A 17,500-nucleotide genomic window follows, 5' to 3' on the forward strand; every position below is an offset into this window, starting at 1 on the left:
CTTTCCTCTCTTTCCCATCTCCCTCCCTATATCTCCTCTCCCTTCTCTCTCCTCTTCCCTCTCTCTCTCTCTCTCTCTCTCTCCCTCTCTCTTTCCTCTCTTTCCCCTCTCCCTCCCTATATCTCCTCTCCCTTCTCTCTCCTCTTCCCTCTCTCTCCTTTCTCCTCCTTCTCTCTCTCTCCTCTCTGTTCTCTCTTTGCCCTCTCCCTTCTCTCTCCTTCCTCCTTCTCTCTCTCCTCCTCCATTCATCACTACATTGGGAGAAGTCAGTACTGTAGATAAACCTTTTCTCTCCTCCTCTGTGTGGTTCAACCCAGGCATCCCCCCCTGGGGCGCTCCTACTCACTTAAAAACCTTTTCTCTCCCATTTAAAACCCACTGGCTTTGTTTCTGCAGTATAAAACTCATTCCTGCAGGTGGTCCCCGTTTTCTGGTTTTACCCAACGCTGAGTCATGTTGCCAAGTATAAGACGTTCACACACACACACAGCCGAGAAACGCAGTGATAAATTATTTAGACTCAGGTTGATTTAGAGGTACACTCTTAGAAATAAAGGTGCTATCTAAAACCTAAAAGGGTGATTTGTCTGTCCCCATAGGAGAACCATTTGAAAAAAACTTTTGGGTTCAATGTAGAGCCCTTCTACCGAGGGTTCTACATGGAACCCAAAAGGGTTCTGACTGAAACAAAAAGGGTTCTACCTGGAACCAAAAAGGGTTCTACCTGGAACCCAAAAGGGTTCTGCCAGGAACCAAAAAGGGTTCTACCTGGAACCAAAAAGGGTTCTACCTGGAACCAAAAAGGGTTCTGACTGAAACAAAAAGGGTTCTACCTGGAACCCAAAAGGGTTCTGCCTGGAACCAAAAAGGGTTCTACCTGGAACCAAAAAGGGTTCTACCTGGAACCAAAAAGGGTTATCCTGACCTACAGTATAGGGACAGCTAAAGAACAAGTTTCATTTTTTAAATCTGAGGAGCGTTGGAATTGGAATCTTCCTGGTAACTAAGCGGTAACTAAGGTTATTATGGGCTGGTCTGTGAGGTGTAACACATGGGGACTAACTTGGTTCGTCTGTGTAATATCATTTTGTGTTAGCCCACTGAGCTTAAGCCCAGTGGTGGAAAAAATATGCAATTGTCATACTTGAGTAAAAGTAAAGATACCTTAATAGAAAATAACTCAAGTAAAAGTGAAAGTCACCCAGTAAAATACTACTTGAGTAAAAAGTCTAAAAGTATTTGGTTTTAAATATACTTAAGTATCAAAACCAAGTGTAATTGCTAAAATATACTGAAGTACCAAAAGTAAACGTCTAAAGTATTTAAAACGACTCATATTAATTAAACCATACAGCACCATCTTCTTGTTTTTTAATGTACAGATAGCCAGCGACACTCTCCAACACTCAGACATCATTTACAACAAAGCATTTCTGTTTAGGGAATCATCCAGATCAGAGGCAGTAGGGATGACCAGGGATGTTCTCTGTTTAGTGAGTCCTCCAGATCAGAGGCAGTAGGGATGACCAGGGATGTTCTCTGTTTAGTGAGTCCTCCAGATCAGAGGCAGTAGAGATAACCAGGGATGTTCTCTGTTTAGTGAGTCCACCAGATCAGAGGCAGTAGAGATAACCAGGGATGTTCTCTGTTTAGTGAGTCCACCAGATCAGAGGCAGTAGAGATAACCAGGAGCGTTCTCTGTTTAGTGAGTCCACCAGATCAGAGGCAGTAGGGATGAACAGGGATGTTCTCTGTTTAGTGAGTCTGCCAGATCCTGTGCCTCTGGCGAGGCCTTGGAGGGCCGTGCGGCCCCAAAGAAATGCCACCCCACACCATGACTGACCCACCACCAAACCGGTCATGCTGAAGGATGTTGCAGGCAGCAGAACGTTCTCCACGGCGTCTCCAGACTGTCACGTCTGTCACGTGCTCAGTGTGAACCTGCTTTCATCTGTGAAGAGCACAGGGCGCCAGTGGCGAATTTACCAATCTTGGTGTTCTCTGGCAAATGCCTAACATCCTGCACGGTGTTGGGCTGTGGACGTCGGGCCCTCATACCACCCTCATGGAGTCTGTTTCTGACCATTTGAGCAGAGACATGCACATTTGTGGCCTGCTGGAGGTCATTTTGCAGAGCTCTGGCAGTGCTCCTCCTGCTCCTCCTTGCACAAAGGCGGAGGTAACGGTCCTGCTGTTGGGTTGTTGCCCTCCTACGGTCTCCTCCACGTCTCCTGATGTACTGGCCTGTCTCCTGGTAGTTCCTCCATGCTCTGGACACTACGTTGACAGACACAGCAAACCTTCTTGCCACAGCTCGCATTGATGTGTCATCCTGGATAAGCTGCACTACCTGAGCCACTTGTGTGGGTTGTAGACTCCGTCTCATGCTACCACTAGAGTGAAAGCACCGCCAGCATTCAAAAGTGACCAAAACATCAGCCAGGAAGCGTAGGAACTGAGAAGTGGTCTGTGGTCACCACCTGCAGAACCACTCCTTTATTGGGGGTGTCTTGCTAATTGCCTATAATTTCCACCTGTTGTCTATTCCCATTTGCAAAACAGCATGTGACATTTATTGTCAATCAGTGTTGCTTCCTAAGTGGACAGTTTGATTTCACAGAAGTGTGATTGACTTGGAGTTACATTGTGTTGTTTCAGTGTTCCCTTTATTTTGTTGAGCAGTGTATTTTCACTTTTCACTTTTTTTTAAGTACTTTACATCACTGCTTTAGCCTAGGTAGCCAATCAGGTCTCGAGGTCTCAGACAAGGGTTACTCCATTACACATCGCAGGCAGGTCCAGTGGAGTCTTGTTGCTCTGTGTTGAAGGGACATTAACTCTTGTTGCTGTGTGTTGGAGGAACATTAACTCTTGTTGCTGTGTGTTGGAGGGACATTAACTCTTGTTGCTGTGTGTTGAAGGGACATTAACTCTTGTTGCTGTGTGTTGGAGGGACATTAACTCTTGTTGCTGTGTGTTGAAGGGACATTAACTCTTGTTGCTGTGTGTTGGAGGGACATTAACTCTCCCCTGCCTCCTCTCTCCTATCTCTTCATAGGTCAACGACGCTGTAGGGAGTGGCTGGCCCTGGCTCTATTTTGTCACGCTAATCATCATAGGGTCATTTTTTGTGCTTAACTTGGTGTTGGGGGTGTTGAGCGGGTAAGAACCGGTTCTACTGCAGGTTCTAATGGAGCCTGGCCTCTTCCTCTTCGGCTGACCTTTTATCCCTGCTTGTCTGACTGGTTCTACCATGGCCTCTTCTGTCTGTCTGTCTGTCTGACTGACTGACTGGTTCTAACATGGCCTCTTCTGTCTGTCTGTCTGTCTGTCTGTCTGTCTGTCTGACTGACTGGTTCTACCATGGCCTCTTCTGTCTGTCTTACTAACTGGTTCTAATATGGCCTCTAATGGTATTATTCTCTGCTTGACTGACTGACCGCTCCTCTGGTCTGCCTGCTTGAAGGACTGACTGATTCTTATTTAACCTGTTCTCTTTGCCTGAGTGACTTTCTGCTGGTTCTGCTGTGGCCTCTTCTTCCAGCCTGACTTACAGACTGTTACCGTTGTCTTTCTGCCTGACTGACTAGTTAAAATGTGGCCTCTTCTTGATACCTGACTGACTGGTTCTACTGTTGGTCTCCTCTCTGACTGACTGACTGGTTCTACTGTTGGTCTCCTCTCTGACTGACTGGTTCTACTGTTGATCTCCTCTCTGACTGACTGGTTCTAATGTTGGTCTCCTCTCTGACTGACTGGTTCTACTGTTGGTCTCCTCTCTGACTGTTGGTCTCCTCTCTGAAGGTCGAGAGCCATGCGTCCTCCGAAACACGCCAAGCCGCACTACTTCTTGACACACTGCTCTCTTAACCTGGAAGCCAGCCGCACCAATGTGTCGGAGGAAACACCGTATAGATGGCGACATAAGTCATGCACCGGGCCCGCCACAAGGAGTAGCTAGATCCCTTTCGGACAAGGACATCCCAGCCGGGAGAACCCTCCCCTAACACGGACGACGCTGGGCCAATTGTGCCCCGCCTCATGGGTCTCCCGGTCGCAGCCAGCTGTGACACAGCCCGGGATCGAACCCGGGTCTGTAGGGACACCTCTAGCACTGCGAGAGGAGTTCATCCAGCCTGACTTACTGACTAACTGACTAGTTAAACTTTGTCCTTTTCTTCCAGCCTGACTTACTGACTGCTCCTATTTCTGACTGACTGACTTGCTGACTGTCTCTCCACCTCCTCTCCCTCTACCTCTTCCTGATAAACCACTCTATTCTAGTCTCAGGCTTTTAGTTGGGATGGATGCTGCTGTTATTGCTGTTGGCTGGGGGAATACAGGGGCCTATTAAAGCCCATCTATAATGTATGATGTCTTAAGATGTGTCTATAATATGTATAAAGTTGTTTGTCAAGACAACATTCATGATCTTTAGCACCTGTATGTCTGACTTTGTTTTCATGTGTATGTCTACCGTGTCTCTGTTTTCTGTTGTTTGCATGCTTCACACTCAACATATAGTCCCCAAAAATGCCATAGATTCCCGCTTAGAATATGAATCAACATCAATCCTGAATAGACATCAGAGAACAGAGGGAGAGGATAAGGAGACATACATGGAGATAGACAGGACATGGATAAACAGAGAGGCCCCTGGGAGTAATTCTACTGAGGGTTCTAAGGGTGAATATACTGTAGACAACAGGAGACAGGACATGGAGAAACAGAGAGGCCCCTGGGAGTAATTCTACTGAGGGTTCTAAGGGTGAATATACTGTAGACAACAGGAGACAGGACATGGAGAAACAGAGAGGCCCCTGGGAGTAATTCTACTGAGGGTTCTAAGGGTGTATATACTGTAGACAACAGGAGACAGGACATGGATAAACAGAGAGGCCCCTGGGAGTAATTCTACTGAGGGTTCTAAGGGCGTATATACTGTAGACAACAGGAGACAGGACATGGAGAAACAGAGAGGCCCCTGGGAGTAATTCTACTGAGGGTTCTGAGGGTGTATATACTGTAGACAACAGGAGACAGGACATGGAGAAACAGAGAGGCCCCTGGGAGTAATTCTACTGAGGGTTCTAAGGGTGAATATACTGTAGACAACAGGAGACAGGACATGGAGAAACAGAGAGGCCCCTGGGAGTAATTCTACTGAGGGTTCTAAGGGTGTATATACTGTAGACAACAGGAGACAGGACATGGAGAAACAGAGAGGCCCCTGGGAGTAATTCTACTGAGGGTTCTAAGGGTGAATATACTGTAGACAACAGGAGACAGGACATGGAGAAACAGAGAGGCCCCTGGGAGTAATTCTACTGAGGGTTCTAAGGGTGTATATACTGTAGACAACAGGAGACAGGACATGGATAAACAGAGAGGCCCCTGGGAGTAATTCTACTGAGGGTTCTAAGGGCGTATATACTGTAGACAACAGGAGACAGGACATGGAGAAACAGAGAGGCCCCTGGGAGTAATTCTACTGAGGGTTCTGAGGGTGAATATACTGTAGACAACAGGAGACAGGGCATGGAGAAACAGAGAGGCCCCTGGGAGTAATTCTACTGAGGGTTCTAAGGGTGTATATACTGTAGACAACAGGAGACAGGACATGGATAAACAGAGAGGCCCCTGGGAGTAATTCTACTGAGGGTTCTAAGGGCGTATATACTGTAGACAACAGGAGACAGGACATGGAGAAACAGAGAGGCCCCTGGGAGTAATTCTACTGAGGGTTCTGAGGGTGTATATACTGTAGACAACAGGAGACAGGACATGGAGAAACAGAGAGGCCCCTGGGAGTAATTCTACTGAGGGTTCTAAGGGTGAATATACTGTAGACAACAGGAGACAGGACATGGAGAAACAGAGAGGCCCCTGGGAGTAATTCTACTGAGGGTTCTAAGGGTGTATATACTGTAGACAACAGGAGACAGGACATGGAGAAACAGAGAGGCCCCTGGGAGTAATTCTACTGAGGGTTCTAAGGGTGAATATACTGTAGACAACAGGAGACAGGACATGGAGAAACAGAGAGGCCCCTGGGAGTAATTCTACTGAGGGTTCTAAGGGCGTATATACTGTAGACAACAGGAGACAGGACATGGAGAAACAGAGAGGCCCCTGGGAGTAATTCTACTGAGGGTTCTGAGGGTGTATATACTGTAGACAACAGGAGACAGGACATGGAGAAACAGAGAGGCCCCTGGGAGTAATTCTACTGAGGGTTCTAAGGGTGAATATACTGTAGACAACAGGAGACAGGACATGGAGAAACAGAGAGGCCCCTGGGAGTAATTCTACTGAGGGTTCTAAGGGTGTATATACTGTAGACAACAGGAGACAGGACATGGAGAAACAGAGAGGCCCCTGGGAGTAATTCTACTGAGGGTTCTAAGGGTGAATATACTGTAGACAACAGGAGACAGGACATGGAGAAACAGAGAGGCCCCTGGGAGTAATTCTACTGAGGGTTCTAAGGGTGAATATACTGTAGACAACAGGAGACAGGACATGGAAAAACAGAGAGGCCCCTGGGAGTAATTCTACTGAGGGTTCTAAGGGTGAATATACTGTAGACAACAGGAGACAGGACATGGAGAAACAGAGAGGCCCCTGGGAGTAATTCTACTGAGGGTTCTAAGGGTGTATATACTGTAGACAACAGGAGACAGGACATGGAGAAACAGAGAGACTTCTGGGATCATTTTCTCTCTACTTGTAACTGAGTCAGTTTGTCTCATCCATCTTCCCAGTTATTGTATCCATTTGGGACACAGACGGGGCCGTGGGTCAGCAGTGCTAGACGTACTCAGCCCTGTAGACAGAGTCTGTGGGGTGGGACTGTAATTTCAGAACTTCCCAGGTGACCAATACTCCACTCAAACACCACTCACCAACACAGTGATTTCCTCAGACACCAACCAGGGAGGTGGGAAGCTGTGTCGGCCCTAGTGGTAGTCTTACATCCCAAAGAGGGTGCTGTTTGATCAGGGCCCATAGGGAACAGGTGCTGTTTGATCAGGGCCCATAGGGAACAGGTGCTGTTTGACCAGGGCCCAATAGGGAACAGGTGCTGTTTGACCAGGGCCCACAGGGAACAGGGTGCTGTTTGACCAGGGCCCAATAGGGAACAGGTGCTGTTTGACCAGGGCCCCATAGGGAACAGGGTGCTGTTTGACCAGGGCCCACAGGGAACAGGGTGCTGTTTGACCAGGGCCCTTAGGGAACAGGGTGCTGTTTGACCAGTGCCCCATAGGGAACAGGTGCTGTTTGACCAGGGCCCCATAGGGAACAGAGTGCTGTTTGACCAGGGCCCCATAGGGAACAGGTGCTGTTTGACCAGGGCCCAATAGGGAACAGGTGCTGTTTGACCAGGGCCCCATAGGGAACAGGGTGCCGTTTGACCAGGGCCCCATAGGGAACAGGTGCTGTTTGACCAGGGCCCCATAGGGAACAGGGTGCTGTTTGACCAGGGCCCCATAGGGAACAGGGTGCCGTTTGACCAGGGCCCCATAGGGAACAGGTGCTGTTTGACCAGGGCCCCATAGGGAACAGGGTGCTGTTTGACCAGGGCCCCATAGGGAACAGGTGCTGTTTGACCAGGGCCCCATAGGGAACAGGTGCTGTTTGACCAGGGCCCAATAGGGAACAGGTGCTGTTTGACCAGGGCCCCATAGGGAACAGGTGCTGTTTGACCAGGGCCCCATAGGGAACATGTGCTGTTTGACCAGGGCCCCATAGGGAACAGGGTGCTGTTTGACCAGGGCCCCATAGGGAACAGGGTGCTGTTTGACCAGGGCCCCATAGGGAACAGGGTGCTGTTTGACCAGGGCCCCATAGGGAACAGGGTGCTGTTTGACCAGGGCCCCATAGGGAACAGGGTGCTGTTTGACCAGGGCCCCATAGGGAACAGAGTGCTGTTTGACCAGGGCCCCATAGTGAACAGGGTGCTGTTTGACCAGGGCCCCATAGGGAACAGGGTGCTGTTTGGAACCCACATGTAGATCCACTAGCTGAATTCTAAAGAGTAGATTCTAAAGAGTAGAAGGGTAGAAGTTGAAAGTACTGTTTGTTATTCAGAGTCTCATCACACTCTTCACCTTTCTTTCTATTGCATCACTTGAGAAGGATGCTACGAAGTGAATGACGTATCGTCCTCCAGATCTGTGTATTTCACCTTCCTTTCTTTCTAGTGCATGCAGCTGAGTTCTCTCTCCTGTTGCTGCTGGTAATTGTTGAAGTCTCACCGCCTAAAATACACTGAGTGCACGAAACATTAAGAACACCTTCCTACTATTGAGTTGCACATTTGCCCTCAGAACATCCTCAATGCTTTGGGGCGTGGAGTCTACAATGTTTCAAATTCTTCCCACAGTTGTGCATAGACACAGGAAGTAGTTTGGGGGGTGGGTGGGTAGGGGGGGCCTGCGATTAACTTCGTTGAATGGGGTGAGCGTGAAAAACCCAGCAGCGTTGCAGTTCTTGACACAAACCTGTGAGCCTGGAACCCACTACTATACCCAGTTCAAAGGCTCTTTAATAATTTGTCTTGCCCCTCCACCCTCTGACACACACACAATCCATGTCTCCGTTGTCTCAAGGCTTAAAACTCCTTCTGTAACCCGTCTCCTCCCCTTCATCTTTAACCTGTCTCCTACCCTTCATCTACACTGATTGAAGTGGATTTAACAGGTGACATCAATAAGGGATCATAGCTTCTTTCACCTGGATTCACCTGGTCAGTCTGTCATGGAAAGTAAAAAGGTGTTCCTAGTGTTTTGTCCAGTCAGTGTACATGCAGTACTCATATCTGTGTTCCTTGATGTTGTGACAAAAGTATTTATTCTGTATCTACAGTGGGACAAATTGGGCAACTTTGATTGTGATGAGAGTCAGATTTCTTGCTTTAAATTGACTTTCTTTTTCCTTTTCTAATAGACTACTTGCTGCTTGCTCAGAAAAAAAACTCTGAATCTGTTGATACAATGGGTTTTCAGATCCGCTCTCTCCTCCCTCTCCATCCTCCTCCCTCTCCATCCTCCTCCTCCCTCTCCATCCTCCTCCTCCTCTCCATCCTCCTCCTCCTCTCCTTCCTCCCTCTTCTCCTCTCTCTCCTCCTCCTCTTCCACTCTCTCCTCCTCCTCCTCCCTCTCCATCCTCCTCCTCCTCTCCTTCCTCCCTCTCCTCCTCTCCTTCCTCCCACTCCTCCTCTCTCTCCTCCTCTTCTTCCACTCTCTCCTTCTCCTCCTCCTCTTCCACTCCTCCTCCTCTTCTTCTCTCTCTCTTCCTCCTCTTCCTCTTACTCTCTCCTCCCCCTCCTCTTCCTCTCTCTCCTCCTCATCCTTCATCTTCCTCCTCTTCCTCTCTCTCATCCTCCTCCCCTTCCTCTCTCCTCCTCCTCTTCATCTCTCTCCTCCTCCCCTTCCTCTCTATTCCTCCTCATCCCCCTCTCCTCCTCCAACTTCTCCTCCTCCATCCTCACATCCATCCTCTGCTCCTCCTTTCCTCTCCTCCATCCTCTCTTCCTCCATCCTTTCATCTCCCACCCCTCTCTTCTCCTCCTCCATCCTCTCCTCTTCTCCTCCATCTCCTCTCCTCCTCTCCTGTCCTTGCAGAGAGTTTTCCAAGGAGAGAGAGAAGGCCAAGGCCAGAGGAGACTTCCAGAAGCTGAGAGAGAAGCAACAGCTGGAGGAGGACCTGAAGGGTTATCTGGACTGGATCACACAGGCTGAAGACATCGACCCAGAGAATGAGGAGGAGGGGCTCGACGAGGAGAAGCCCAGAAACCGTGAGTGCAGTCTGGGGAGAGGAGGAGGGAGGGAAAGAGGGGGAGGTTATGGAGGTGGACTAGATTCAATGAAATGGTGATTGGTGGGATTAGTTATGTGTTTGTATGTAGGTGTCAATTGTGTTGGGTGTGTGTAGGATTGCGTGTGTGTGTGTGTGTGTGTGCGTGTGTGTGCACCGGGCATGTGTGTGTTGGACCAATGAGGATTGTCAGAGAGGAGTTACCAATCAAGTGCAACAGTTGTGGCAATCAATACTTTTCCACCTGAGCCTCCGAGCACAATACCCTCAGTACAGTGTGTGTGTGTGTGTGTGTGTGTGTGTGTGTGTGTGTGTGTGTGCGTGCTTGCTTGCTTGCCTGAATGAGTTGTCTCTCCTATCCTGTAGCTCAGTACAGGGCCTCCCAGGCAGTTCATTGCAGCCTGGTCCTAAATCACAGTGGATGGGATTGGCAGTCTCTCACCTCTACAGTCAATGGGCTATGGATTCCCCCTAACACCACCATGCTACGATACCATTCCCCCTAACACCACCATGCTACGATACCATTCCCCCTAACACCACCATGCTACGATACCATTCCCCCTAACACCACCATGCTACGATACCATTCCCCTAACACCTCTACGATACCATTCCCCCTAACACCACCATGCTACGATACCATTCCCCCTAACACCACCATGCTACGATACCATTCCCCCTAACACCACCATGCTACGATACCATTCCCCCTAACACCTCTACGATACCATTCCCCCTAACACCACCATGCTACGATACCATTCCCCCTAACACCTCTACGATACCATTCCCCCTAACACCACCATGCTACGATACCATTCCCCCTAACACCACCATGCTACGATACCATTCCCCCTAACACCACCATGCTACGATACCATTCCCCCTAACACCTCTACGATACCATTCCCCCTAACACCACCATGCTACGATACCATTCCCCCTAACACCACCATGCTACGATACCATTCCCCCTAACACCTCTACGATACCATTCCCCCTAACACCACCATGCTACGATACCATTCCCCCTAACACCACCATGCTACGATACCATTCCCCCTAACACCTCTACGATACCATTCCCCCTAACACCACCATGCTACGAGGAGGGGTTACGATGGAGGAGGGGGTAAAGACTGGGAGGGGTTACGATGGAGGAGGGGTTACGATGGAGGAGGGGGTAAAGACAGGGGGGGTTACGATGGAGGAGGGTGTAAAGACGGGTAGGGGTTACGATGGAGGAGGGGTTACGATGGAGGAGGGGGTAAAGACGGGTAGGGGTTACGATGGAGGAGGGGTTACGATGGAGGAGGGGGTAAAGACGGGGAGGGGTTACGATGGAGGAGGGGTTACGATGGAGGAGGGGTTACGATGGAGGAGGGGGTAAAGACGGGGAGGGGTTATGATGGAGGAGGGGGTAAAGACAGGGGGGGTTACGATGGAGGAGGGGTTACGATGGAGGAGGGGGTAAAGACGGGTAGGGGTTACGATGGAGGAGGGGTTACGATGGAGGAGGGGGTAAAGACGGGGAGGGGTTACGATGGAGGAGGGGTTACGATGGAGGAGGGGTTACGATGGAGGAGGGGGTAAAGACGGGGAGGGGTTATGATGGAGGAGGGGGTAAGGGGGGAGGGGTTACGATGGAGGAGGGGGTAAAGGGGGAGGGGTTACGATGGAGGAGGGGGTAATGAACACCAGGAAGCCTGAGATTTGCTGTGTCAGGCAAATCACTCCTTTGTCCAGTTCACACATACTGAACACACACACACACACACACACACAGACACACACACACACACACACACATGGACTTTGGCATCAAGCAGAGACCTGTTTCAAGCTCAACTGCTGCTGATGTAGCCTGAACAGGCCATGATGTCTCTAATGTCCATGTAAATCAGAGTACAGTAGCAGTGCTCTCCCCTCCGTCATCCTCTGAGCCAGGCTCAGTCAGGTCTGTAATGGAAGATTCTACTCTGGCTTCATAGAGAGACGCATGACCTTAACACAGATATTTATCCTCCTGGCCTTCATGTAGATGTGAAGAGAGACCCAGCTTCTCTCCCTTATTCTGCCTTTATCTCTCTCTCTCTTGCTCTCGCTCTCCCTCTCGCTCTCTCTCGCTATCTCTCTTCTCTCTCTTTCCATCCTTGACCTCTCGCTCTGTCTTCCTCTCTCAAATTAAATCAAATGGTATTAGTCACATGCGCTGAATACAACAGGTGTAAACATTACAGGAAAATGCTTACTGACGAGCCCCTAACCAACAATGTAGTTTAAACAGATATATGGATAAGAATAAGAGATAAAAGAAACAAGTGATTTAGGAGCAGCGCTGAAATAATAGTGAGACTATATACAGAGGGGTACCGATACAGAGTCAGAATTAACCGGGGGCACCGGTTAGTTCTCTCTCTCTCTCCACTTCAAACACCAAAAGTAATTTACAACTGAATGTATTTTCCTCGTGTTTGATTAGCCAAGCCTGTCTGCTGTCATATCTCTCTCTGCACATATGGTACACCCACAGTAAATGGTGAGTGGATGTCATTTGCTTCAACAGTTTAAGATGTTTTATCTTCTCTGTGTTCATGGTCCAAGCCTGCTGCCTCTCACTGTGTCCCATTACCTCTCACTGTGTCCCATTACCTCTCACTGTGTCCCATTACCATTACCTCTCACTGTGTCCCATTACCTCTCACTGTGTCCCATTACCATTACCTCTCACTGTCTCCCATTACCCATTACCTCTCACTGTGTCCCATTACCCATTACCTCTCACTGTGTCCCATTACCCATTACCTCTCACTGTGTCCCATTACCTCTCACTGTGTCCCATTACCTCTTACTGTGTCCCATTACCCATTACCTCTCACTGTGTCCCATTACCTCTCACTGTGTCCCATTACCCATTACCTCTCACTGTGTCCCATTACCCATTACCTCTCACTGTGTCCCATTACCCATTACCTCTCACTGTGTCCCATTACCTCTTACTGTGTCCCATTACCCATTACCTCTCACTGTGTCCCATTACCCATTACCTCTCACTGTGTCCCATTACCCATTACCTCTCACTGTGTCCCATGACCTCTCACTGTGTCCCATTACCCATTACCTCTCACTGTGTCCCATTACCTCTCACTGTGTCCCATTACCCATTACCTCTCACTGTGTCCCATTACCCATTACCTCTCACTGTGTCCCATTACCCATTACCTCTCACTGTGTCCCATTACCTCTCACTGTGTCCCATTACCCATGACCTCTCACTGTGTCCCATTACCCATGACCTCTCACTGTGTCCCATTACCCATGACCTCTTACTGTGTCCCATTACCCATGACCTCTCACTGTGTCCCATTACCCATGACCTCTCACTGTGTCCCATTACCCATTACCTCTCACTGTGTCCCATTACCTCTTACTGTGTCCCATTACCCATTACATCTCACTGTGTCCCATTACCCATTACCTCTCACTGTGTCCCATTACCATTACCTCTCACTGTGTCCCGTTACCTCTCACTGTGCTCCATTACCCATTACCTCTCACTGTGTCCCATTACCCATTACCTCTCACTGTGTCCCATTACCATTACCTCTCACTGTGTCCCGTTACCTCTCACTGTGTCCCATTACCCATTACCTCTCACTGTGTCCCATTACCTCTTACTGTGTCCCATTACCCATTACCTCTCACTGTGTCCCATTACCCATTACCTCTCACTGTGTCCCATTACCTCTCACTGTGTCCCGTTACCCATTACCTCTTACTGTGTCCCATTACCCATTACCTCTCACTGTGTCCCATTACCTATTACCTCTCACTGTGTCCCATTACCCATTACCTCTTACTGTGTCCCATTACCTCTCACTGTGTCCCATTACACATGACCTCTCACTGTGTCCCATTACCCATTACCTCTCACTGTGTCCCATTACCCATTACCTCTCACTGTGTCCCATTACCCATTACCTCTCACTGTGTCCCATTACCTCTCACTGTGTCCCATTACCCATGACCTCTCACTGTGTCCCATTACCCATGACCTCTCACTGTGTCCCATTACCCATGAACTCTCACTGTGTCCCATTACCCATGACCTCTCACTGTGTCCCATTACCCATGACCTCTCACTGTGTCCCATTACCCATGACCTCTCACTGTGTCCCATTACCCATTACCTCTCACTGTGTCCCATTACCTCTTACTGTGTCCCATTACCCATTACATCTCACTGTGTCCCATTACCCATTACCTCTCACTGTGTCCCATTACCTCTCACTGTGCTCCATTACCCATGACCTCTCACTGTGTCCCATTACCCATGACCTCTCACTGTGTCCCATTACCCATTACCTCTCACTGTGTCCCGTTACCTCTCACTGTGCTCCATTACCCATTACCTCTCACTGTGTCCCATTACCCATTACCTCTCACTGTGTCCCATTACCCATTACCTCTCACTGTGTCCCATTACCTCTCACTGTGTCCCGTTACCCATTACCTCTTACTGTGTCCCATTACCCATTACCTCTCACTGTGTCCCATTACCCATTACATCTCACTGTGTCCCATTACCCATTACCTCTCACTGTGTCCCATTACCTCTTACTGTGTCCCATTACCCATTACCTCTCACTGTGTCCCATTACCCATTACCTCTCACTGTGTCCCATTACCCATTACCTCTCACTGTGTCCCGTTACCTCTCACTGTGTCTCATTACCCATTACCTCTTACTGTGTCCCATTACCCATTACCTCTCACTGTGTCCCATTACCTCTCACTGTGTTCCATTACCCATTACCTCTCACTGTGTCCTGTGTTAATGAGATCTGACTGCCTGTCTCTCTGTCTGTCTCTCACTGTGTCCTGTGTTAATGAGATCTGTCTGTCTGTCTCTCACTGTGCCCTGTGTTAATCAGATCTTACTGCCTGTCTGTCTGTCTGTCTGTCTGTCTTTCTGTCTGTCTGTCTGTCTGTCTGTCTGTCTGTCTGTCTGTCTGTCTGTCTGTCTGTCTGTCTGTCTGTCTGTCTGTCTGTCTGTCTGCCCGTATGTCTTTCTGTCTCTCTGGCTGTATGTCTCTCTCTCTCTGTCTGTTGTTGGGGTCACCTAGTACTGTAGGTCAGGACGTTGGGGTCACCTAGTACTGTAGGTCAGGTCGTTGGGGTCACCTATTACTGTAGGTCAGGCGTTGGGGTCACCTAGTACTGTAGATCAGGCATTGGGGTCGACTAGTACTGTCGACATGGTTTTAGAGTAGGGACTATGGTCTGTATTTGGTGGTGGGTTACGATGGGTCAGGTCGTTGGGGTCACCTAGTACTGTAGACATGGTTTTAGAGTAGGGACTATGGTCTGTATTTGGTGGTGTGTTACGATGGGTCAGGTCGTTGGGGTCACCTAGTACTGTAGACATGGTTTTAGAGTAGGGACTATGGTCTGTATTTTGTGGTGGGTTACGATGGGTCAGGTCGTTGGGGTCACCTAGTACTGTAGACATGGTTTTAGAGTAGGGACTATGGTCTGTATTTTGTGGTGGGTTACGATGGGTCAGGTCGTTGGGGTCACCTAGTACTGTAGACATGGTTTTAGAGTAGGGACTATGGTCTGTATTTTGTGGTGGGTTACGATGGGTCAGGTCGTTGGGGTCACCTAGTACTGTAGACATGGTTTTAGAGTAGGGACTATGTATTTGGTGGTGGGAAGTCTGTAGTCTGTATTTGGTGGTGGGAAGTCTTCTGTTGTAGTGTGGTCCACTAACATTTAACGTTTGACTTTAATTGGTTGACATCAGAGTTGGGAAGTGCTTTGAAAGGCTGGTAATGGCTCACATCAACACCATTATCCCAGAAACCCTAGACCCACTCCAATTGCATACAGATCCACAGATGATGCAATCTCTATTGCACTCCACACTGCTCTTTCCCACCTGGACAAAAGGAACCCCTATGTGAGAATGCTGTTCATTGACTACAGCTCAGCGTTCAACATCATAGTACCCTCAAAGCTCATCACTAAGCTAAGGACTCTGGGACTAAACACCTCCCTCTGCAACTGGATCCTGGACTTCCTGACGGGCCGCCTCCAGGTGGTGAGGGTAGGTAGCAACACATCTGCCACGCTGATCCTCAACACTGGAGCCCCCCAGGGGTACTTGCTCAATCCCCTCCTGTTCTCCCTGTTCACCCACGACTGCATGGCCAGGCACGACTCCAACACCATCATTAAGTTTGCAGACGACACAACAGTGGTAGGCCTTATCACCGACAACGACGAGACAGCCTATAGGGAGGAGGTCAGAGACCTGGCCAGGTGGTGCCAGAATAACAACCTATCCCTCAACGTAACCAAGACTACGGAGATGATTGTGGACTACAGGAAAAGGAGGACAGAGTATGCCCCCATTCTCATCGACGTGGCTGTAGTGGAGCAGGTTGAGAGCTTCAAGTTCCTTGCTGTCCAGATCATCAACAAACTAGAACGGTCCTAACACACCAAGACAGTCGTGAAGAGGGTACGACAAAGTCTATTCCCCCTCAGGAAACTAAAAAGATTTGGCATGGGTTGGGAGATCCTCAAAAGGTTCTACAGCTGCAACTTCGAGAGCATCACTGGTTGCATCACTGCCTGGTACGGCAATTGCTCTGCCTCTGACTGCAAGGCACTACAGAGGGTAGTACGTACGGCCCAGTACATCACTGGGGCTAAACTTCCTGCCATCCAGGACCTCTACACCAGGCGGTGTCAGAGGAAGGCCCTAAAAATTGTCAAAGACCCCAGCCACCCCAGTCATAGACTGTTCCCTCTACTACCCCATGGCAAGCGGTACCAGAGTGCCAAGTCTAGGACCAAAAGGCTTCTCAACTGTTTTTACCCCCAAGCCTTAAGACTCCTGAACAGGTAATCAAATGGCTACCCGGACTATTTGCATTGTGTGCCCCCCAACCCCTCTTTTACACTGCTGCTACTCTCTGTTTATCATATATGCATAGTCACTTTACCTCTACATTCATGTACATATGTACATACTACCTCAATTGTCCCGACCAACCAGTGCTCCCGCACATTGACTAACCAGGCTATCTGCATTGTGTCCCGTCACCCACCAACCCCTCTTTTACACTACTGCTACTCTCTGTTCATCATATATGCATAGTCACTTTAACCATATCTACATGTACATACTACCTCAATCAGCCTGAATAACCTGTGTCTGTATATAGCCTCTCTACTGTATATAGCCTCTCTACTGTATAAAGCCTTGCTACTGTATATAGCCTCTCTACTGTATATAGCCTCTCTACTGTATATTGCCTCTACTGTTTATAGCCTCTCTACTGTATATAGCCTCGCTACTGTAAATAGCCTCTCTCCTGTATGTAGCCTCTCTACTGTATATAGCCTCTCTACTGTATATAGCCTCTCTACTGTATAGAACCTCTCTACTGTATATAGCCTCTCTACTGTATGTAGCCTCTCTACTGTATATAGCCTCACTACTGTATATATCCTCACTACTGTATATAGCCTCTCTACTGTATATAGCCTCGCTACTGTATATAGCCTCTCTACTGTATATAGCCTCTCTACTGTATAAAGCCTCTCTACTGTATATAGCCTCTCTACTGTATATAGCCTCTCTACTGTATATAGCCTTGTTACTGTA

General features: G+C 48.8%; 1 protein-coding gene across 4 annotated transcripts in view; it reads left to right on the plus strand.

Annotated features, from left to right (window-relative positions):
- LOC110518394 (voltage-dependent L-type calcium channel subunit alpha-1C) overlaps positions 1 to 17,500 on the plus strand; it is a 561,342-nt gene that overhangs the window by 435,869 nt on the left and 107,973 nt on the right. For 3 of the 4 annotated variants that reach the window (XM_036944960.1, XM_036944959.1, XM_036944961.1), the window contains exon 9: positions 9,627 to 9,799. In XM_036944960.1, coding sequence (XP_036800855.1) covers positions 9,627 to 9,799 — 173 coding nt within the window. Of the gene's footprint in view, positions 1 to 3,058; positions 3,163 to 9,626; positions 9,800 to 17,500 lie in introns of all 4 variants that reach the window. The other variant, XM_036944962.1, reaches the window with a different exon arrangement.

This window comes from Oncorhynchus mykiss, chromosome 15 (genome assembly GCF_013265735.2).
Source record: "Oncorhynchus mykiss isolate Arlee chromosome 15, USDA_OmykA_1.1, whole genome shotgun sequence".
Taxonomy (NCBI): domain Eukaryota; kingdom Metazoa; phylum Chordata; class Actinopteri; order Salmoniformes; family Salmonidae; genus Oncorhynchus; species Oncorhynchus mykiss.